The sequence below is a fragment of the Drosophila serrata genome, unplaced genomic scaffold (genome assembly GCF_035046125.1).
Source record: "Drosophila serrata isolate PLE 108 unplaced genomic scaffold, ASM3504612v1 contig_272, whole genome shotgun sequence".
In the NCBI taxonomy this organism is placed as follows: domain Eukaryota; kingdom Metazoa; phylum Arthropoda; class Insecta; order Diptera; family Drosophilidae; genus Drosophila; species Drosophila serrata.
The window spans coordinates 5,662,497-5,686,220 of NW_028257170.1; the positions used below are offsets into that span (position 1 = coordinate 5,662,497).

Below are 23,724 nucleotides of genomic sequence, written 5' to 3' on the forward strand. Positions count from 1 at the left end.
CAGGCCATTAAATTTGTGTCGCTATTTAAACACCTTCCCCAGACCAATATCTTTAGGGAAATCTCAAGTATTTATCCCACAAGGTGGCCACGATCGAGGGGAGACATCCCAACACCAGAGCCTAATGTGGCCTAATGGTCATAATTATTTTAGCTTGTCTTATCATTGGCAGTTGTCTAAATATACATTTGTATACGCGAGTGTCTATGCCGGGGAATAATCAGCTGCCTTGACAGAGTTGGCCATTGGTCCCACATATCGTGGGCGCTTTTAGTTTCCCCTCATTTTTGGATTTCTTTAAGAAATATTTTGTTTTGGAGGGGATAGCAGACACATAGAGAGATCCATGGAGGTATGGTCATGATTGATCGGCCACAATACATGTCCATTAAATATGACTCTAAGCCGGGGCGTGTGGATCGTAATAGATGATGATGAAATGTCTTTGGTTGGCTGTAATCAATTATTTAAAGAAAAAGACAATCCATTGACAAATCGCACACATTGTCTCCTAGGAAAGCTTCTTAAAAAATATAAAACTCTGTTTTATAATTAATAATATTAGTGGGGAAGTTGTTCTTTGTAGTATTACTATTATCTTATATTAGTAATTAAAATACTGCTAAACGTACTACACTTAATTAAATAATTTTCTTAAGACCGACTTCCTTTTAACGCAAACCCAGGACATGCTTCAGGGGTTGCTGCTCAATGAGTTAAGTCTATAACTCACACACACACCGAATCTCGAGGATGGCATTAGGGAAATTAGCATACGCCATCAAGTATACGCCCTCGTGTGCACAGATCCTTTGGCAGGCAGCCGGAATAGACAGACTACACACTCATGTCACGATGCAATTTCCAGGATATTAATTGTTATAGTTGCGAGATGTGTCTGCTTGAATTGTTCCTGAGGCTTTTGTGCGTTGCAACGAATTTCTAATCCTGTTGAAAACAAACGTATCGCCCAGCCTGGGCTCTGTCAAAGCCAGAAGCCAGTAGCCAGAAGCCGGAGACCAGTGTGTAGAGGCTGGTGCCCAGAGTCTCGGGACTGGAGATCCTGAATCCTGGCTGCACTGACACAAGGATTTCCGTACATGACAAGCGGCAGCTATAATTTATAGAAGCTGCGTAAGTAAGCTGCGTGGTCGAGGATGCAATGGCAAAGGGTTGGTTCTCTCGGTGGCCTGGGGAAAGGCATCCTCCTTCGAAGCTCCAAGGATGCTGTGTGTGTTTGTTCTCGTCTTGTTTCACTTAAATGACACTTTGCATTCTTGTAGCATCTTGGAGCAGCAGCAGCAGGAGCAGTAGCAGCATCCACCACCGAAAAATACCTCATCCTTCTGGGTTGGCTGTCTATTCCAGCAGAATGTCGGCATGTCTCAAGGAATTTTCCCTTCATTATGTTCGGGGGCAAATTTGTGTTCTTTGGTATTTTATAATTGAGTGTGAATATTTGCGATTAATATGAAAATTTGTGAAAATTTAATAAAATATATAACCCACAACACACACACACAATTTCCGGATCAATAACGTTGAATGCCAACTAATTGCTTAAGCAGCTTCGAGTGTTTAAGCAGGCTTTGGATAAGAGAAAGCCCTGGCTTAGCCTTTCAGATTTCTATAGTTTATGCTCAAGACACACGAACATTGTGTGTTTTTGTTTGGCTTAAATATTTGTGAATTAACGGAATAACAAAGAAAAGGGGTTAGCACTAGAAATGTACACAACATATTTGCTCACAGCTACGGTACAGTGACTTTTTGAATTAAAAGTATTCCATGAGTTTAAGCTATTTGTATTTAGAAGATTTATTTTTATTTTATTTCTGTAAGAGTTGCACACATTATAGAGAAAAGTCAGGCAGTGAGAGGTTTTTCTTGAATAATGTATCTTTATTTATATCTTGAGTTAGCCTAGATAGTTGCTTATAAAAGAAAGTTTAGCTTCTTTAATTGACATTATTATTCAATTTTTAATAGATCAGCTCATTTTCTATATAGAATCCTTTATAATTATTAATTTTCTTGATAAAATAATCTCTTTGGTTACAGTTTTTCTTAGCTAAAAGATAATAATACTTGAATTTCCATCTCCATCCTAATTTTTCTTAATGCCCAAGAAAACCCCAACTTATTTGTCCAAGCCTAATGAATGACGATTAAATCCCCATAAGTTCTCTGTTTTTAATATGACTTTTATAGTCCAAAAGCAGCGTTGGTATTAAATCAACTTAATCGCTTACCGTTTTCGACACTTTTAACAAAAAAAGCATGAAAGAAATTGATGTGCCATTCACTTTGACTAGATGAGAAATGTTTCCGTGACATTTGTAAGAGGCTTCAGCCCCTTGATGCCACTTGACCATGATGATGATGATGACTGCCCAAATCCCCAAACAGCATCTGGGATCTAGGCATAAAGAAGGTAACTAATCACAAATACAACTCGGTACCTACTACTGCGACTGTCAATAATAAATTACCGTGATTTTCACATGGTGTTGAAGGATTGCCCACACACGAGTCAGTCCCCAGTCCCAAAGTCCCAGAGTCCACTCAAAATCCAGTCTCTCTGGTACTTGGAAACGGGTCGCGAGAAGAGACTGAAGCAAATGCGACAAGTTTCCAAATGGGTAACAATTTCCAAAGTGATTAATTCGCCTGCTGGCTGCCATCGAGCATTCGGCCATTGGATTGATTTATGGCCGCAAGACGTTAAGTGGATGCAAGATAAGTTAACTGTCGTATATCCTCGCCGCTGGTGACCGATCCAATCCGATCCGATCCCATCCGAACCCGATCCCAATCCCGAAACTGAACTGAGACCGAGACAATGACCAGGGGAATGTCGAGTGGCGGGATCCCATGGTTTATGACCCATAAACGAGATCGCTTCACAAGCGAGCCAAGGATCTTGGATCTCCGGGACAGAACTCTCCATCTCGCCGTGATGCGATTAATTTACCCGGGCCTACTGATTGGACCGGCCCAATGTGTAATGGGAAATTTTATGCCCGGCGCGGTCATTTAGCATTGTAAAACACGACCATAAAGCGAGCGGGGCACTTGGCCTTAAGTAAACTATGGGAACGGAACTAATGTGTCCCGCTGATGGCAGCATAGAATTACTGGCAAACCGTTTAAGAAATTAGTTCCCAAACCCCAAAGCGCCACTCGGCATGTGGCTGGTCACTGGTTCTCTGGAGCTCTGGAGCTCTGGAGCAGGAATCTTCACCTGTCGTCCACTTACATGTGTAAACTGTGTCAAACGAAACCAAATTAATCACTTGCACTTACAAATTCGAGCGGAGGAATGCTGGCATCGTCGCGGCTAATTCGGAATTGGCCTCTTCAGTGCGACGACTGCCTTCGTCGGCTGTCAATTTCAATTCAATTGGCAATTTGTTGCATAATCGAGCCGCCGCTAAATGTTAATTTATCAAACGGCGATAGTCGTTACAAATTGTTTTCCCCATAAACGTGCCAACTTCCCCCGGTGTACTCAAACCCAGGTAAGAAGCCCACAGACCCCCGGGCCCAGAGATGCCGCCGCGTTTCGCTTTTCGCGTTTCGAGTGCTTTTTCGCTACGAATGGCGGCATTGTCCATGTCTCGCATTTGACAATTTCTGCAGCAATTCGGCAAAGGCCTACACAGGGAGAAAATATATTTAGTAAGTATTGGTAAGAAAAAAAAGCATATCACAATCCATAAATACCCCAAGATTTTGTCTAAATAAAAAGTAGTCTGGAACTAACTCTAGATAGAGAGGGGTTCCATATTCATCTGCGATCTAAATATATGTTCATAGGTTAATATACCATTATATATTTAATATTTATCAAGAAATTTATGTGATTAAAACAAAATCAAGAAACATAGATATTTTGTTTTGTTTTTGATCTATCCTTTAACCCATTCTAAACACTATATTTCTCAGGTTTCCTAAACTCTAAATATTTAATTTTCTTCTTCGTTTCATGGCTTTTTATTTGACTTTATAGATGTAACATTTTATTGATATTTTTGTCCTTATAAAATAAGTAAATTTTTTTGTTTTGCATCACTATAGGGATTCAAATAAAGCCTCAAATTTTCACACTAAACAGAGCATTAAACAATAGAGAAATAAAACATAATCGAGACTCTAGAAATCTATAGACAAATTTTATAATCAAACATTCAAATGAACTATAAAATATTTGTCTTATTATGATTTACGAAAGAGTTAAGCAATTGCTCCGTGTATTTAAATTTCTATTGAATACACATTAGAATATTTAAAATTTATGTTTCAAATATTATTTTAATAGTAGTGCATTGTAAATACCTTATCAGTTTTTACTTGAATCATAAGCTAGAGTAAAAAAAAATGCTTAATTACACCTATCATTACCATTTTTGTACGTCATGTTTCAGCTTTTTTGTCTGGCCTCAATTTGGGCAAACGAGGATAAAAAAAATAATAATAAATTACATTTGCAATCGATTAATGACACTGGTTTACCGCCATATACATTTCAAAAGCCTGCTGTACTTGTCGCTGAATTAGAACAAATGTTCAAACTATAAATTAATGTAAAATAATGCTAATTTTGTCATTGAAGGGTAGAAGGTAATTAGCAGATTTTTCCAGAATAGCAAAAAGATGTGACTGGGAAATAAATAATAAATAGCTACTAAAATGTTTCTGCATTCTTTTTTACTTAATTCACAGCTCAACTTTACCTCCACTTACCTTTAAGTTATAGTAAAAATTCCACTACCCTTCCATTTTAGAAAACTCATACTTTTCATGATTATAAAGAATTTTATTAAACGATTTAAAATTATTTAGATTATGTGTTCATATAGACGAAGTGTTTAGTGTGAAGTCTGTTAGACAATGAAAAACGTATCACAGTTTACAATCTTATTGCGCTAATTTAGTATTTAGCCTAAGCTTACATTGCAGTTTGAAGAGAAACATTTGATCTGGTACTCTAAATACATGATGCATAACTCGAATGAAACTTGAAGTTGTTTTACGCGGTGTATACGATTACAATGAATATTACACAATCCCAATGGGGCCTCTTAAATACCAGTTATAGACGCAAGATGCTGGTCAAAAAAAGGATTTCTTTGATTTTTTCAAGATCTGTCCAAGTTCTTATAAATCTCTTTGATTTTATTAGAGATTTTCTCGTTGCTTTTCATAGCACTTATGTATACTATACCCTCTTAGTTGACATACTTCTTAAAGAGTGGCCTAAACATGGCCTCATTCCGCTGCAGCTGGAGTGGCGAGGATGAGGAGCTGGTGCTGCTGCTGCTACTGTTCCCGCTGCCATAATCCTCTCGCGGTGAGTACTCCCCAATCCTGGAGAAATTCATGGGATAACCATTGTATTGGGTCGCATTACTGCTGCGACAGGTAGCGATCGTAGGGGCTGGAGTAGCGGTAGGCAGGAGACTCAAAGCTCCGTTCAGCACCTTCATATTCGGCGGAGTTTGGGGTGGAGTATCGGGTTGGGCTTCGGGAAACCCCATCGCCCGCTGACTCGCTGTGGACTGAGATTGTTGGAACTGCTGCCGCTGGAACTGCAGCTGCAGCTGGGCCCCGCTCGAACTTCCCGTAGTAAGGATGGTAGGCGTATGCGTGCCGCTGGAACTGCTGCTCCCGCTGCTCCGCTGACCCACCGCCAGCTGCTGCGGATGCAGTTGCTCCTGCTGCTGCTGCTGCTGGTGCTGGGGGATACTGCTGCTGATGCTGCTGCTGCTGCTGTAGGGCATACTGTTGCTGCTGTTCGTAGTATGCAGCTGCTGGGTCGTAGCCCCTAGAAAACCCCCGTAAGCCGTGGTGTGCGGCCTCAGGTAGGGAGCGGCGGCACCATTGAACATCTGATCCCGCCCAGCTGCGCCGGCTCCCTGCTCCTGCTGCACTGGCGGATATTGCTGCTGCAGCGGCATCGAGTGATTTGGGTGACCCTGATGGCCCATGTAGGCCGGCGGCGGGGTCTTGCAGCCAACTGTGTCGGCCAGACTCCAGATCTTCGGCTTGGTAGCTGGAATCGGCACGCCACAGTCCCGGCCTAGCTGGTTTTTTGACTCCCCATTGTCCCCGTGGAGCTTTGATCCCGATCCGGAACCCTCACCTCCATGAAAGGGCAACATGCCCTGCTGACCCGGCTGGTAATAAGCGGGATGCTGATGGTGATACGGGTGATAGCCACCGGCAGCGGAGCCACCTCCACCTCCATGATAGCCGCCACTTCCTGCCGAGGGATAACCGAAGCCTGCTCGCAGGATATTGGCCTGCTGACCCAAGCACTTCTGGTCCTCATCTATGGCGTCCTCCTCCTCTTTGGTCTCATCTGGTTCAAAGAAAGGACGACTTTGAGTACTTAACCCTGGGGAATGACTCCCAAGTCCTATACCTTTGGCCAGGCCACTGCCACTCTGGCTTCCCTTGCTGCCCGGCTCCAGGTCCTCCTTGTCCTTCTCATCATCTGATACCATGGCATCGTCATCATCATCCGTGCGATTCTTGGGCTCCCAGGTCATCTTGTTCTCCTTCTTCAGACGCCGCCGGGCATTGGCAAACCAAGTGGAGACCTGGGTGAGTGTCATCTTGGTGATGATGGCCAGCATGATCTTCTCGCCCTTTGTAGGATACGGATTCTTCTTGTGCTCATTTAACCAGGCTTTCAAAGTGGCCGTGGACTCCCGGGTGGCATTCTTGCGACGAGCAGCAAGATCATAGCTGGCACCATAGCTAAAACAAAGAGATATATATATAATATATTAATCAACTTGAAAAATTGTAAAATTACATAAAGTTTAATATTCTCTTTAAATAGATTTCCGTGCTCTTCCTAATTGCATGCCACGTAAAAAATGCAGCAGCATGAAAACATGGAAATTCATTAAAAATGCGGAAAACTCAAATTGATGTTCTCCTGTTCCTCTACCCCCTTAGGCTCCTCTGTGCTGAACTCTCCCCGGAGAGATACTCGGGATCGTCGTCCTGCCAGTGTAATACATCGTCAAAATATTGTAAAACATAGTTGTGAAACAGGGCACGGCCACAAAAAGCAGCAACAGCAGTCCAAACACAGCGTCTCCGGCAATAACGAGGACGACAAGTGGGTGCAAGTGGGGGTCCTCCGTCTCCACATCCTCCTACTCTTCAATGGTGGTGCACTTATCGCACATTTTTTAACCCACCAGAGCCTGTGGGAATCCCTTCCAGCAGCAGGAGCAGCAGCATTTCCTAGCTAAAATTAAGCCCCAGCCCATGCGTACTCTCCGCTGCACATCCGGCTCATCCGTTTCACTTTCGGGTCTTCTGGCCAGACCCACTTCCAAACCCACTCCCAAAGCCACTCCCATTCCCTTTTCGTCCGTTTTTTTAATCCCCCATTTTGCTCGCTTTTTCATGGGATTTTTATGGAGCCACAATCAACAGTTTGTGTGCGGTGAATTTTACAACAAGATAAAGAACGAAACTCAGAAACGCTGCCCGTCGAATGCAAATTTGAACGTCCTTTCTCCTTGTTTTTTTCTCTTACTCTCTCTTTCTTTTGCTTTTCTTTTTTTTGGTTTTTTTTTATTGTGTTTTGTTGTAGTTCTAGTGTATCCTGAATGTGTACAGTGTGGAGAAGGATGTTGCCAGTGATTAGCACAAGAGTTTGGAGGAGGACTCGTGGTTTTTCGTACAATCAAAAAAATACAGCGGAACTTTCACTGAGAGCGGAATTTTTAATAGGTGAATAGGTATATTTATCATAGTTTAAGTCATAGTTTTAATATAATATGTATTTATATTAAATTCTTTACTTTTCACTGAGTTATATTTAAGGAAAAATTAAATTTGTTCGATAAACAGAAAGAGCTGCTAGACATTCCAAGAATTTGTATCTATAAGATACCTTGATTTATCTATATTGTTATGCTTAAAGTTTACTTATTAAATTAAATTTAATATAAATAAAATAAAACATTTGAAAGAAACTTGTCCGCCTAAGAGAGTACCCCTTTCTGGCAATAATAGAGTTGTCCTTACAATAGAGTTTGTTCGTTAAATTAGCCTTCGTTCCAAGATTGAATGTTTCGTTCAATTTATGTACGCCCTATAAGAGTTTCCACTGTATTTGAGGTCCAGACAAGAAATCAGATTTGTCCAATGACCGTGACGGGAGGCATGAGAAGGCCGTAATTTCAGGCACGTAACCCGTAACATCGTCCGAAGGCGGTTTATATAATACTCCGGACCATATGATTATCGCGTAGTTCGGTGGCTATAACTCTATATAGCTCTATAGCTCTATGGCTCTATTGCTAACTGAATTCGATTCCAGTGATACGCTTTGTGGGCTTTTTGTGCTGTTATGTTTACAAGCTAACACAACATCAATTTGTCCGTAATTGGCACGCATCCTATTTTTGTATTCGCCATATAATTGCAGTGCCGCGAAATGCATGTACCGGCATACATGTGTCTGCGTCCTTTTGGCATAACTCGTAAACAAAAATGATTTGGCCGCGGTAGCAGTAGCTACTGCGACTTGCCGCTGCTGCTGTTCCTAGCGGGCCATAATCTTGTTAACAAATCACATTCTTGTTCACACAAATACAGGGCGACGGATACGGCTATGTGGGTCTATGGCTATATGGTTTGTTAGCACTCGGAAAAATAATATAGAAGGCTTTGGTTTAAATTTATAGAAATTAACATAGATAAGAATCAGTTCTTCTTTAACCAAAAAATAATGCTTTAATTGCTCCAATTTTTATTGCAAATATCCTTATTTCGTTTAAGGAACTTTTGGAGGACACGACTATTATTTTTAAAATATAAAGAATATCTTTAAATACTTGTAAATATTTTTTATGAAAAGTACATTAAACTAAGCTCCTAAAACAATATTTTTTTGAATTTGTCTCTCTCTGCTAATATATTTTCCTACTAATCTTACCATGTTTTTCGATATTCACAAGATTTCTCCCACAAAATACAGAAATACTTTCTTATACATACTTATACAAGTATTCCCCTAAAGCACCAACTGTTTTTCTTTATTTCCAAGCTAATAAATTTAATTAAAATATATTCTAAATTCTCCCCAAAAAGATTATTCTTCAGTGCATTGACTGGGAATGGCCGAATGGTGCGCTTATTAGTTTTAGACCGGCTTACACACATTTACATTTTTAGCTTCTACGCGAAACACATGCAATTTGGTTGGAGCCGCCAATTACGGCGGCCATTATCTTCGAGTTGCGATTTACTCGTACATTTCGAACAAATAATGCCGGGCATTAAAATGACATTCGCTCCCGTGAGCAGACACGGGCATGCCTGTCACTGGGTAATTACGTTGCCTGTCAGTGCCACCCTCCTCCCACTCAGGCTGCGACTGGGACCCTTTTCCCCCACCAATTTTATTTTCCATTTTGCCTGCAATTTCCATCCAAGCCAGACAGACAGACTGAGGGACAGAGAGACAGTCAGTCAGTCAGTCAGATTTTCCACCTTTCCACGTTGCCAATTTGTGACGATGAACAAAACAAAGCGCAACCATTCTCCCCTCTTAAATGTCTTTGTCAAGCTCGTAAATATGTACACGCCTTCGCACAGAGGGAAAAATTATATATTTAGCAATTAAAGGTGGCTTTAAAAAGAATTAATTTAAGTTTGCAAAAGCTTTAACACTTGGGAATAGCTTTTTTCTTTAAATATGAGAACTTTTAGTGACTTTTGAAGGATAAAAGATACTCTTCGGTGTCAATTTTAAATGCGATTTCCGATTATCGACTTAAAATAAATTCAAATAACATTTTTGAGAGTTTCCCGAATTAATTAAGTGTTGATATTCTTTTTTTCAGTGCACTTTACAGACTGTTTAGTCGAACACACATACCAACACAACACCGGTACATCGGTAAGTACGTGCGTATGTACTGCCGCTCAATATGGCGGCCAACATGGCGTTCATTTGCGGCTCACACCTCCTCTCCGCCCCCTCGGTTGCTCCTCGGCACCGCCACCCCACTACTCTCTCCCCCTCTCTCTCTCTCTCGGCTGCATCGCTTACAACTCACTCACTCATTCATTCACTTAGCTGCAGCTCGATTTCATGGGCTTTCCGCACGCAAGCCGGCCGAAAGCGACCGTCCAACGGGAAGCCGCAGCCGTTGCATGCCACTCAGCCTGCCCAGTTTGCGTCCTTTCCCCCTTTCCCTACCCCTCGATCTGGAATCGGAATTATACTCGGACTGGGACTGGAACTGGGATTGGGAATGGTCGTCCTACCGTGTGTGTGCGAGTGTGTGTGTGGTATGTGCGTACGCACTTATGCATGCATATATGCACCCACGTGTGCACATACTTTTCGTATTAATGTATGTACATGCACAGCAAAAAATATGTTGGGTATATGCAATAAAATATTTATTTAATAGGTGCTAATTAAGCAGCATACTTCACAAAATCACGCACTTACACAGGGGGAAAATTGGGGTAGGTATAAAATAAATTGTAACATTTTTAGGGCCTAGGGAGTACGATTTTAGTATGCTTTACTATGAAAAATTCTTTTCAGTCTTGATTTTAAATATTTTTGCATTTAAGAAGTTAAAGATTTAAGCTTAATTCAAAGGGAAATAAATTATTACAGGATACTGTTGAGAACTACTTTAAAAATACAAGTAGAAATTCTATAGAAATAGGTTTACTAACCCCTAAAAAACTCAAAAAAAAATCCCAGAAAAATAAACATTTATATTTAAATTTAAAACCTATCTTTCCCATTTTATTTTCAGTGTAAAAGCCTACATGAATCTATATATTCAGTGAGGACGTACAGCGTGCGTTGCCCGCTCTGGCGTGCAATTAACTGCTATTATTTTTGCAGCAATCATAAATAAATAATTTCGCGCTCTCATACAGTTTCGAACAATTCAAATTTTATTATCGTCCGTCCCTAGAGCACCCAGGGAAAATCGGAGGAAGAAAACAGGACATGGGAAAGGGGAGGGACAAGGGGGCATCGCAGCCGCCGCAGGCAATTAAATTCAAATCAATTTCAAGTACTTGCAAATATTTTGTAATTAATTATGGGCGAGCGATTGCATTTGATTCGCTTGGCCCCTGGTTTCCTCTACGTAGTATTTAAATTGCGCTAAAAGGCTTTCTATTTATATTCTATTAGACGCAATTAATTATTGCTCAGCCTAACAACTAATTAAATTTCAAAGAGAACGAGAGAATGAGAGATGGTTCTTACCCATAGGCCGACATGGGATCGTAGGAATAATAGCCCGTGGTGGGCTGTAGTCCTGCGGAGGTCCAGGCTCCCATCTCCGGACCCGCGCCCGTGTCCTTGAGTCCATACGGGTTGCTCTGAAACGATTAAGAATTCAACATTAAATACAATGATTCGAATTGAGTTATTATTATGTTATTTCGTCGTTGCCGAAACAAAGCATTTTCCCACAGTTTCCAAAGTTGACAATTTTGTTAACATGGAATTTATAATTTGCCAACATATTTCGCCGAAAAAAACAAGCAAATGCCGCCATGCTGGCCATATATTTGAGTGACATTCATCGACAGATACACCGATCGATACCGAGAAACCATAACTTTCCGAAAAATAAAATCGGAAATTATCTAAGCCAAGCGGAGAGCGCCGATTATTGTTATTAAACGGGTATAAAATCGGGCTTTTGCGGGACTGACACTTTTGAATTTTTAATTCCAATTCAGACTCCCAAGTCTGGCTGTGGCGTGCTGCGATTTATGCCCTCGGAAAATGACAGCCGGATTTATGAGCGACAACTATTGGCCAGATCGATGCTGTGGCAGCGGCCCAATCTGGTTGGCCCTGTCGACCCGGGCTTTTGTGGGCTCTTGATTTATGAAATGGTATTAACATTTTTAATTGCCGAACATCATGTATGCCGTTGTTTATTAATTTTTCACCCCCCTCCCTCCCTCCAGAGCGAAAAGCCCTCCTCGAATCACTTCAGTTGCCGCCGCAGTCGAGTGACAAATATATTTATCAAAATGTCGTTTGAACAGGTATTTGGTATTGGTATTGGCTTCGGATCGCCATCGAACAAAATAAAAAGTGAGATCTCGTGGTCGTCTCACCGATTTATTTACCAATCGAAATGATGTGTAAGATTCTGCCAGATCCCGCGTATTAACACCTCGCTTCCAAATTGAACAGACATCTTATCGAGCCCCCAGAGATATTTTCTTAATTAAAAGTATGCGCTTCGTGACGCGACGTCCGCGATAAAGAAGACGACACACTCAGTCGGTCAGGTGCGCGCTCTCTTGCCACAAAATACAACAAAAAATAAAGGGGAAAAAAACCAAATAAAATAAAGACGAAAAAAAAAAAACGGAGAACGAATGAATTTCCTGTTGTTGTAAATAACAATTTAACATGACACTTTGGTGGCTGCCGCTGCCGTCTCCGCCCCATTTGCTTTTCCTCTCCTCTCCTTTTTTCCCTGGGGGGTTTTCCTCTTTTCCTCTTACATCACTCCCTTTGCCTCCAAAGGAGGAGGTTTCCCTTTGAAGTACTTGGCCGAGAGCCGCCCAAGTTGATTAGACCGTGTTTTTGTTCATATTAATTAGATCATTCAAACTAATGTGCTTATTACAGGTCTGGGGAAATGCATATTGTTGACAAAGACGGGACAAGTGTTTTAAGATTTCTTTAAATTAGTAACAATTTATGAAACTTGTTGGTTAATTTGGGGGGTATGGAAACGTGACCTAAGATAGGGCAAAAATCAGGAGAAATTTTATTGGAATTAGGCTTAGTTTAAGTTTTTTTAAATCATGTTACGACTTTTTGATTATAACTTGTATGTTGTTCAGCTAGTTTTCATGTTTTACATGAAGTTTACATCAAAAGTATTGGGCTTTAAAACTAGGGGTGTCCATAATTTAAATCTTTTACATATGTTTACAATCTGTCAAAGTTAGGCAAATTGGAATTTTTAAATATTGGTAATAAAATTCTAGTGGAAAATATAGTCCAATTTATATCGAATATAATTAATCGTGTAAAGTGCCCCTTCCTAGATCATAAGAATAATTTAGATAAGACTTTTCCAAACAATTTAATTAAATTTTCTCAAATATATACAAATTTTGATTTTATTCCCTATTAAACTCCCTAGTACAAATAAATTTAGGGCACATAAAATATGTTAATTGAAAGGATAAGAATCTCTAAGAATATGGCATTCTTTGAAACCACTCATTTCCCTTTCGTTCAACTATATATTTTACTTTAAATAATAGAAACAAATTCCCCAAAAAAAAATATTCTCACTGATTCGGAAATTGAAAAATGGTGTACACAAACCACGCTGATGAAATTATTTATCTATGTCCTTATAAAACACTTGCTCGGCTATTTGGTTATTTGGTCTTTTTGGTTGTTTTTTGGACGATTCCAAGCTAAGCCGTTGTCCGGCCTATCCATCTCTGGCAGTTAGTTATTTGCCAAGGCTAAATACTGTCCACATTGTTGTTATACATATTGTTGCCAATTTTGTGTGTTTGTCTGCGACTGTGTTTGTGCCTGTGTGTTTGCCTTTCATTCAGGCCAACAGCAGCCCAAAGCCAAAGCGAAAAGTTGAAGCAAAAGCAGCAGCAGCAGCAGCGCCAGCGTGTGTTTTGCTTCAGTCATGCTGTGCTCGTGTACATTTCAGCGGTCACTTAGTGACTATATATGACACAGTCAAGGTCAAAATAATAGGGGATTACAATTTTGGTAAAGAATTACTGAGATTTTGATTGATTTTTTGAATATTTTTGTGATAGAAAATTGACTTTAAAAAGGGGGAGAAAATTATAAAAGACTCAATTTACTTTAAAATGATTTCCTTCTAAAACATAGAAATCTTTTAAAAGATTTAATAAATGAACAAACAAATATTTAGTGATAAAATTAGATACTTTAAATGTTATATTATTACCTAACTTAGTTTATTTATCAAATAAAAACTTAATAACTGATGAAAGCTTAATAGCTTATTCTTCAATTACGATATTAAGAGTGAAATATTTTCATAGTTACTGAACCTATATACTTATCTATTGTATACCTTAACTAAAACATTTATTTAAATCAAAAAATATCCAGAATTCTTTTATCTTTGTGATGCTTTATGATTAAAGATCCTTTTTAACATATCTTCTCTAAAGGGTCATCCTATTACCTTAACCTCCAGTGTCTCTGTATGTTGTGTGGTGCTCTCTTACACACACTGAACCATAAGCTTGATTAGCCCACACATACACGAAGAGAGTGGAGTGTAATTGAGGCCATGGGGCAATATGTTTTGTTTCCAATGATTTTGCCTTTCTTTATGCAAAGTATCGAATATCGCAATGGAAGTCGATTGCCATTCGAGAGGAGAGTAGATGGTAGGGAACCTTCAGACATGCGGCTGGAGCTGTGTGTTGGCCTGGCTTATAAATTAGGTAGATGGATAGGCGGCGATAGAAAGGGGATCCAGTGAGGAGGATTCCGGGGGAAGAAACTAAAGCCCCGATACGGAGCCAAATGAGGTTTGACTGAGCTTCAGTCAGCCATAATGATAATTCGATTTAGTCGACTGCATTGACAAGCCATCGTCGTTGTCGTTGTTAGCCATAGCCAAAGCCATAGCTTTGTTGTCGTTTTAGTTGTCGATGTCGTTGTCGTTGTCGTTGTCTTTGTCGTTGTTCGGTTCGGTGTCTCCTCTCTCCTAAGCCCCGGACAAAAGCCACTGACTACACAATTAAAGTCATACGCTGAGATAATCCATTTAGCCCTCTGGCCCAGAGGGGGTTCCTTAGAACTTTGTCAGGCACTTGGAAAAAATCTGTAGATTTTCAGAATTAAATATCATGAGATAAAAGCAGTTCGATTTTAAGATATTATATAATATGATAATTGTACATTTCAAATAGTAAAATGTGTATTTTAAATACTCATTTTTTTAATCAAAATATCGAATTCTCATTAAAACCCTACAGGAAAAGGATGACTCACAAAAAGTCATTGAATAATTAGTTGAGAATTCCAAAGCTGGTTAAAAATACTCTTCAACGAACTACAAAAATTATTTAACTTTATTTTAAGAATTTATCTATGTATAATAATATAAAAACGAAATTCTTAACATATTCTCTGTACTATCTTCAATCTTTAATTTTTAATTCAACCCTTTTTAAGCCTGTTTAATAAGAATCTTAACACATCCTGCACCTCGTTAAATATATTCTTAAGAACTCTTAAGCAGCATAAGATATTTTACGTCTTTTAATTATTAAAGGGAATGTAATTTATTTTGAAACTAAGTAAATTAAATATAAATATTCCCTCTTATATTTTAGATAGTAAAATATATTGTTTAATATATTATATTAAGCTTTAACTGCACTCACCAGCGGCGAATAGAAGGCGGAGCTGTCCACTCCAATACTCTGGTAGGGATTCTGGTCCGTTGAGGGATATGGTGTTCCATAGACGCCAACGCTGGCCGCCGGCAGCCGGGAGTAACTGGAGAGGGCAAGGCGGGCGGAGTCATACTGGCAGGAGCAGACGGTCTGACCCGACACCGGGTCGGTCATAATGGGTCGCCCGTTCTCGCAGCAGGAGCCACTGCCTCCGCCGGCCGTGGGCGTCGTGCCCACACCATTACCGTCCAGGGAGCCACCGCCGCCGCCGCCGCCACCGGTAACCAGGTCCGCTCCGCCTGGCCCGGATCCAGCTCCGGCCACCACCAATCCCCCCGTTGGGGCATTTTGCGAGTTCTGCGAAAGGGCATTGGGGCTGAGTGCCCCCGAGGAGGCATCTCCGCCAGCTCCAGCAATGCCACCCGATGGCTGGCTCGCCTGGCAGTCCGCACCACCCGCAGGGCTCATCGCCGGGGCGTTTGTCATCACCAGCGAGTCGTTCACGTTCACGGAGGAGTCCTCCGCTGGCTGGGCACTTGGCGGTATTAGCTGCAATGGGAGGAAGGAGAGAGGATCTTTAGATGGGACCAGCTTTATCGCAAATTGAAACACAAAATTCGGCTTTTCAGTGCCTTATCTTATGTGTATATTAAGGTGACTGCACGGGGATAAAATGTGTCCTGGAAAGGTGTTTAAAATTCAAACAATACTTAAAGAAAATGTTTAAAAAACTTGTGTTAAAATGTTCTTATTAACCTCTTGTATGAACCTATGAACCAAAAGTGTTTTTTATACTTAAAGAAATAGAATAATTAATAAAACAAGTCTAGTATATAATAACTAAACACATTTCCCTTTTCCAAACCTCGTCAAATGTTCAGATTATTTTAATTTAATAACTTGATATATGTATTTTGTAATCGAATTCATAAAATCAATTTGATAAAGCATTTTCCCACCGTGCAGGTACACTTCACAACTTGAAATGCATTCACTGATAGCCTTAAGTGATATATAAACAGATTGCCACTGGCTTACATAACTAATGCATGTTAATCAAAGGGCCATTTTAATTTTTATTTCAAACACACCACCACTGGAGCCCTCGATGATCGAGAAATATTTTTCATCAGCTGCAAAAGGGTCATTTCGAACACCTTATGTGTGATATGAAGACCTGATAAGACTCTCCGAAAAACACATTTACTGTGCCGAGGTTTGGCTTCCAAGAAATATCCCATCTTTGGCTTATTGAAGGAATATATTTCATTTTCAAACATATAAAACTAACCTTTGCATTTATCTTTATATATATTAAGGCAATGAATTAGGTATTATTGGGCATTAAGTTTAACAGCTGGATAAAGTTTACATTTCCTAAAAGTTTGAGGGTCTTGAAAGATTAATAAGTTTTAACCATCCAAAAAACTGTATATACAATACTATATTTTTACATTTAAGTCAAGTATAAGTGAACTTCTTTAATAGGTTTAATATGTTTTTTTTATGCTACTTTAATTTTAAATTGAAGAATAATTGTTTTTGTCCTTAGAAAACTACAATCATTTACACAAACTTGAAAATAATTTAAACCTGAAGATTAGTCCCTTTAAGCACTAAGAAGGTAAACTTTGGCTGCAGCATTAAATAAAAAATATTTTAATAATAATAAAAATATTATAAAAAATAAATATTCATTATCTTTGAAAAACTTGATATTAAAACTTAATCAAAAAATCCCTATAAAAGTTTATCCCATAACATGACAAAATTCCCTTGAAATCTCTTTCATTTAATGATTACAATTATCTTAAAATTGATTAGTATTATTATACCTTTAGATAATTGCAGCCAACAGCTAGATAAACCAGCTGTCAACTTGGCCAGGAAGGTGCTACAAGAAGAACCTGCCCGGGAATAGATACCTCCCTCCAACCTGGGGCACAGGAAACGCACATCCACGCATAATGGCTAATTTTGTGGCGATGAAAGGCCGAGTAAGTCATGCTAACTGCCGTACTAGAAACTTCATAAATATTGATGTCCGGCAATGTTGTTTGCCCATCCCAACGATATAAAACGATATAAAATCCGCGCAGGGGTAATTGCAAGCGAATTTAATTCGAAAAATCGACAGAAGGCCCCCATTACAAGATGCATCGATAACATGTAAGCGAATATGGTGTTAACACACAATCAGTGCCGCCGGCTGAAAATGCAGAAGCAGAAGCTGCACGGGATTCATAATCCCGCGGCGATTAAGTTCCCTTAATCAATGGCCGGGGATTGGGAGATCTGCTGCTGGATTCCTTTTTAGCCTCCTCCAGCAAATGGCGGCGGCCAGATCAATTACCTCGCACATTGCAAAATCGATTTCAAGTGCTTGATGTCCTCCATCTTTTCTTTATATATCTACATTATGTTTTATGTATGCGAAGAGGAGAGCTTCTCGCCTATGGCATGCGCCACTCACTTGGCAATTAATATGCAAAATGCGGCAAGCCCATGAAGCAGCAGACTGGTTGGGCATTTAAAAATGCCAGAAATCAATGAGGGTGTGGCAGCCGACGCCTATAGGTCGGTGCTGGAGTCTCTCAGGTTTTGCAGCTCCAGATCCAGACCCAGACCCAGGTCCAAACCCAAACCCAAACCCAAACCCAGACCAAAGACCCAAGACCAGACCCTTGCCCAAGATCGAGATGGAGTTGCAGATGCTGGCGAAGAAGGCTTCTGAAAATTACCGCGGGCAATCTGCGAAAACGAGCGAGCTGCCTCAATTTCCAAAGTCTGCCTGGGCGAAAATATATTGCCGAACCTATAATTAAGCTGAATGCTCCGCTGATGGACAGCTACAAATTGATCGAATGCCAGCGGAATTTCTGCCTGCTTCAGCCTAAAGGTCATATATACATATATATATATTATATATCCTGGCAGCAATTTCTGGCCAGGCTTACACGGCTTCCGTAGCGAAATTCTGGGCAGAAAATTAAATGCCAAAGACCAAAGACGCATAATTATTCCGCGCCATTAACATAATCTGACAATAGAACCCTCGCCCATCGAAATCGCTGTTTATGCATTTTATTTTATAATTATCAGATGCGATCGAAGGGAGATCGAAAAGAGATCGATTCTTGCAGACGGTACACACAGAGAAAAGCGACTTTTCTCAAGGAATTTTAAGACAAAATATGGAAAACATACTTGGAAAAATAAATAGACAATTATATTAAATTATGAATAGATTTTAGAGGAAACCCAAGGCATATTTGCTGAGAAGATAGCACTTCCCTCTTGGATTTCTTTAAACAACATTAAATAAATATTAACAATTGTATCTGATCTTAATTAATAAACCCACCATCGATCATTAGCTTTTCTCTCTAATTCAAGTGTACAAACTACAGGTGAGTGATCCACTAGAAGGCCTTTTTAACATTTCATAATTAATATAGGAAAAATGTTGTGAGTCATGATGGGGGGTGAATCGTTCGAATAATAGAATTTCGAGGCCAAAACCCCGCCTGTTTGCCTATATATAGGGACACCGATGAAAATAAAAATACCAAAAAAACGCACAACCATTTATCAAAATTTAACAAATGAATGATTCAGGTGTTTTTTCGGGCCGCGTGATTTTAATTAGTAAAAAGCAAATACATTTCAGTCCCGAGAGCTGTGCTGACGCTTCGATCGGAAGGAGGCTGTGGCTGATTCTGATTCTGATGCTACGTTCCCAGCGAATCGCAAAACAATATGAGAATTATGACAACTGATCTGATAGGCGACACCATATAGGGAGCTCTATGCGCCTGCCAGATTCCTCGGCTCCTTGCGTTCTCCTTGAATGCATTATTCATGAGGCAGCGAGGAGCACCTCCACTCCATTCCTTACCAGGACGGAGGAAGCGCCAGTCAAGAGACCAAGAGTCCAGTGGGCCATGGTCATGTGAATTGGCCACATCCATGTTGTCCAACTGGAGATGCAGAAGAGTGGAGTGGAGCCTGTGCAGACGACTGGCAGGCGACAGTGGCCAGATAAGATCTGTTGGCCATGTGTGCACAGTGCCCAGTTCGAGTCCCATCCCAAGTCCCAGTCCCAGTCCCAGTCCAGTTTCAGTGTGCTTTGGAAATTTCTGTGAATCGCAAACGCAGCGATCTAATCGCGACTTGTATCTCCGAGTTCCCTGCCAGGCTCCCGGATCCATCCGCCTCCGAATCGTATCTACTCCCGCGCTTCCCCAGCTCCTCCGCATCCTGGGCAGATGACCAACTTGATAGGAATAAGCGCCACTTGAAGAGAAAAGAGAGGAGCACCTTCAGTGCAATGTAAAGTAGATCAGAGCGGGGTCCAAAGTCATTGGTCCATCGATGATCGTTCGCTTTGTGGGACCAAGAGCAAGACCAAGACCAAGATCGAGTCGAAGACCGAGACCTCCACTGCATATCGGCTGCATCTTGGCCAGTCGCAGACCAACTCCTCATCAATGGAGGGCCAAGATGCTGCTCACGTAGCTACCAAGGCATTCCCAGGGCCTGCCCTCAGCTGTCACTTTACGGTTATGAATTTTATGATTTACGATCGTTGCAATTGAATTTTATTGACTTTTCAACAGTTTCACCTGAGCGTGCCTCAATCGGCACCTCCCCATCGCCTGCGCCTCCTGATTGTCTGGCTCTTGGCACTCCACTCCTCCATCCTCCTGCATCATTTCGACTGCACTTAATTGGACTCGTGTGGTCCGAAATGGGAAAAAGTCTTCTTCGAGGAATCTCAGCCTGGGAAATGAAACTGGCTAGTGTGTATAGTGAGTATCTCTTGAGAGGAGAAAAAAATAAACTCAATCAATTTACTATTTGTATCCTAATAACCTTCACAGGCACTGTGATCCATCCAATATATATTGTCAAAAATAGTTGCACCTGCAGCATATCTTTAAAGTTTAAACAATGCAAAAACCAAAAGTTTAAGGCTACAGTTTTTCCGTTCATTTTTACAGCTGACATAAAAAGAGTCTCGAATCCTGGCGAGTGTTTTTTTCTCAGGCCATATATCAGGCATCTGATTTATTGTTTCTTTGCTTACTTCTACCAATTTACTGTCATAAGCATGGCAAAAAGAGTTGGCTTTAAGGAGGAGCTGTTTTTTGCCTGCTGCCTTTCATGTGAAAGTCCAAGAGCGCAACAATCAAAGAGCTGAGTGAGGCGTTTTTGCCCTACAGTAGTGTAGGTCTTCAAGATCAAAGCGATCAGATAGCTTTGACTTTGGATCGGCCGCTGCCAAAGATACTTGTACTTGAGGCTTTTAAAAATTGCATTTAAGCTGGGGTCTTGTAAGATTTAGGTTTCTTTGAAATAAAATTGATTTAACCTATATAGTTATATTATGTCAATTAATGATATTATTTTAAAAACCTTACAGTTGAGTTAATAATGGTTTTTGATATAAAAATCCTTTATATTTCCGTTGATAAACGTCTAACAAACAAAGATAAGAAAAATTCTAGACAAAATATAAACATTTTTTATACATTTTATACTGGTATTCTATTTTATAAATAACATTCTTTATAAAAACTTGTTTTTCAATATATGTACTTTAGGTATTGTTGTATTAGAAATATAATTTTAATTGCATTTTTTGTCAAATATTCAAAGGAATATATTTTAAAGCAGACCTTTGCTAAGTTGTTTTATTACTTTAAATATAATTTAAATTCTTATACTTTTGGAAAAGCTTAAAAATGGTAATTGTATCTTTTATATTTAATTCTGATTACCTTATAAATTTGTATATATGTATACTGTAGATAAAGTATTATTTTTATATACAATATTTACTGAAATAGTTTTTTAATACAATTAGTATCTTGTTTAGCCCAGTGGTATTTATGAAATGTATTTATCATTTAAATGAAATATGAAATATTAAATATATATATAAATATATCATATAATGATCTTAAATTAAATAACCCACCTGTGAGGCCGTCGGAAAGCCACCGTATCCAAATTGTGTGTAGGCAGCCATTTCACTTTAGGACTTTTTGGGTGTTAAATTACTCTCCTTTTCTCTCTCTCTCTCTCTCTCAAACTTTCTATCTCTCTCACTCTCTCTTCCTCTCTCTCTCTTTCTCTCTCACTCACTCTCTCCTTTGGACAATCTTCTGAAGGACTTATGTAGCTCCTACATCAAATGTCAACTGATGTTTGGGTTTAACGTAAACAGTGGTTCAGCTTCGATTACGTGTGTTCACAAACAACGAGCGATTAGGTGGACACAGCATTAGGTCAACCCTAAAGTATCTCAGGGATTGAAGTAGTATCTGTCTTGGTGTTTACAGGAGTATCTGAAGTATCACTACGCTGAAACAAGCAGCAATCTCCAGACTTGATGACTACAGAAGTATCTCCGATGCTTGTAAAAGTATCTCTCATTTAAAGAGCTTAGTCAATTGAAAGTATCTCACACAAGAAGTATCTGTGCTCCGACAAAAGAATCTCAAAGATTGCACGTGTTTTTTTTTTTTGGTTTTTTTTTTTTGGTAAGGACTAAGGTATCTGTGTCACTTGTCACAATGAAGTATCTCCGGGATACCAGGCGTTAAGGGTTCTGGCTTTCTTTTCCGTCAATCTTTCACTCTCGTAAAACGCGACGGCAGCGCACACGACACACAGCACGCAGCAACGTAACGATTTCGGGAAACAACGACGGCAACAGCGCGAGGCGAGCACACACACGCTCCAGATGTGCACCTTATAACGTTTGAACATGAACTGGTTGCGAATGCCGTGACTGTGGTGCCTTGCGTCGCTCTTGGTCACGTACCCCCCTCCCCCTCCCCCGCTCCTGACCGTGCACGTTCTGTCGTGTTTGTCGTGGCTGGAAGCGCATTCCGCTGCAGTTGCTGCCAGAGCGGGACAACGCTCGTCTTGGAACGAACCGATGGGAACGCCCTCGGGTTCGTTGCTCACCCAGCCAGTCCAGTTGGGAAGTGCCACCACCACCAGTACCAGTATCAGTATCAGTACCACCACTGCCGCACACACTTCCCAACAGGGGAAGCAATCCACTGGAAGTCAGCCGGATATCCACCAATCAGAGAGCTCCCTGCCAGCTTCGGACAGGTGCGAACGGCTCCCAACAAAAGAAAGAAAGAAAGAAAAGGCCACAAAAAAAAAAAAAAAGAAATATAACCAAGAGTAAATGTCTGTGGAAATGAAAATGGAACCACAGTTTTCACCTCAACTCTTGTTTTCCTCTGATTCCCTGGGAAACGCCCCCTTTGTTTGGTGTCATTTGTTTGTTTACCTTTCGCCTGACTTCGCGGCCCTGTTTCTGTTTTTGTTTCTGTTCTGGAATATATATATGTATATATATATATCTCCTGGATGCCACGATCGCCAAGTGGAAATGCCAAAGCAAAGGTGGTGCCACCTTAAGTGGCGACACAAGAGCGTTAATACGATCACCGGATTCCGCAAGACAGCCTGTATTTATCGGCAGTCATTACCATTATCGCCACTCTGCGCGAAACTTAACCCCCATTATCGATTATCCACAATTAATCGCAGCCTTATCTGGCTTAAGTTAACCTTTACTTGCTCACTGCTTAAATATCACGCCACTATTGGGGGGATCTTTAATTATAACAAAGTTTTTGGATATAATTAAATTGGGTTTAATTGAGATTTATTGTAGGTTTTTTGCCGTTAGAAGTTAGATTAGTTATAATTTACAATGCTAACCGATTTCATAATAATATAATAATACATAATTGCTTTATCATTGCTTTCAAATCGAACTACCAACGGGTTCTAGTTGAATATGGAATGAATTTTTGGTAGATCCATTCTAATACTCCTTATTAGTATTATTAAGTATTTCAATTTAATAAAAAAAGAAGTCAATAAAATATATTAGAAGTTTCTTATGAACCTATAAGATTAAATTAAAATTATAAGCTTGATAAATCAATCTTTATGTAAGTGAAAATATATTTGAAAAGAAAGAATTCCGTATACCGAAAGAATTCATTACAGTTTCATATATAGATGATACATCATGTAATCAGCCTATCAATAAAATTTTTAAATAGTTATAATTCATATTTATCATGTTGATTTATTTTCAAAAATGTTTATTAAACTAAAAGTGTTGAAAAATATATATAAAACATGTGCTTACAAATAAGATTCTTTTACTGCAATAGTGCAACATATATTTAAATTAAATTAATTAAGAAAATTTATAAA

The 23,724-nt window shown here is 39.8% G+C and overlaps 1 protein-coding gene across 1 annotated transcript; it reads right to left on the reverse strand.

Moving 5' to 3' along the window:
- Positions 1-4,804: 4,804 nt before the first annotated feature.
- On the reverse strand, positions 4,805-22,247 carry ara (araucan). Its single transcript, XM_020961185.2, has 5 exons — positions 21,449-22,247; positions 15,454-16,014; positions 11,279-11,394; positions 6,428-6,765; positions 4,805-6,364 (listed from the first exon to the last, which is right to left on the reverse strand). The coding sequence occupies exons 1-5, from the start codon at positions 21,497-21,499 to the stop codon at positions 5,232-5,234; spliced, it is 2,199 nt and encodes a 732-aa protein (XP_020816844.2). The 5' UTR covers positions 21,500-22,247; the 3' UTR covers positions 4,805-5,231.
- Positions 22,248-23,724: the final 1,477 nt, after the last annotated feature.

Coding starts and splice junctions, on each gene's coding strand:
- ara (XM_020961185.2), bottom strand. CDS start 21,499: ATGGCTGCCTACACACAATTTGGATACGGTGGCTTTCCGACGGCCTCA. Junction 16,015..21,448: donor GCTTTCCGACGGCCTCACAG/GTGGGTTATTTA, acceptor CTCCCATTGCAG/CTAATACCGCCAAGTGCCCA. Junction 6,365..6,427: donor TGGCAGTGGCCTGGCCAAAG/GTATAGGACTTG, acceptor TCTTTGAACCAG/ATGAGACCAAAGAGGAGGAG.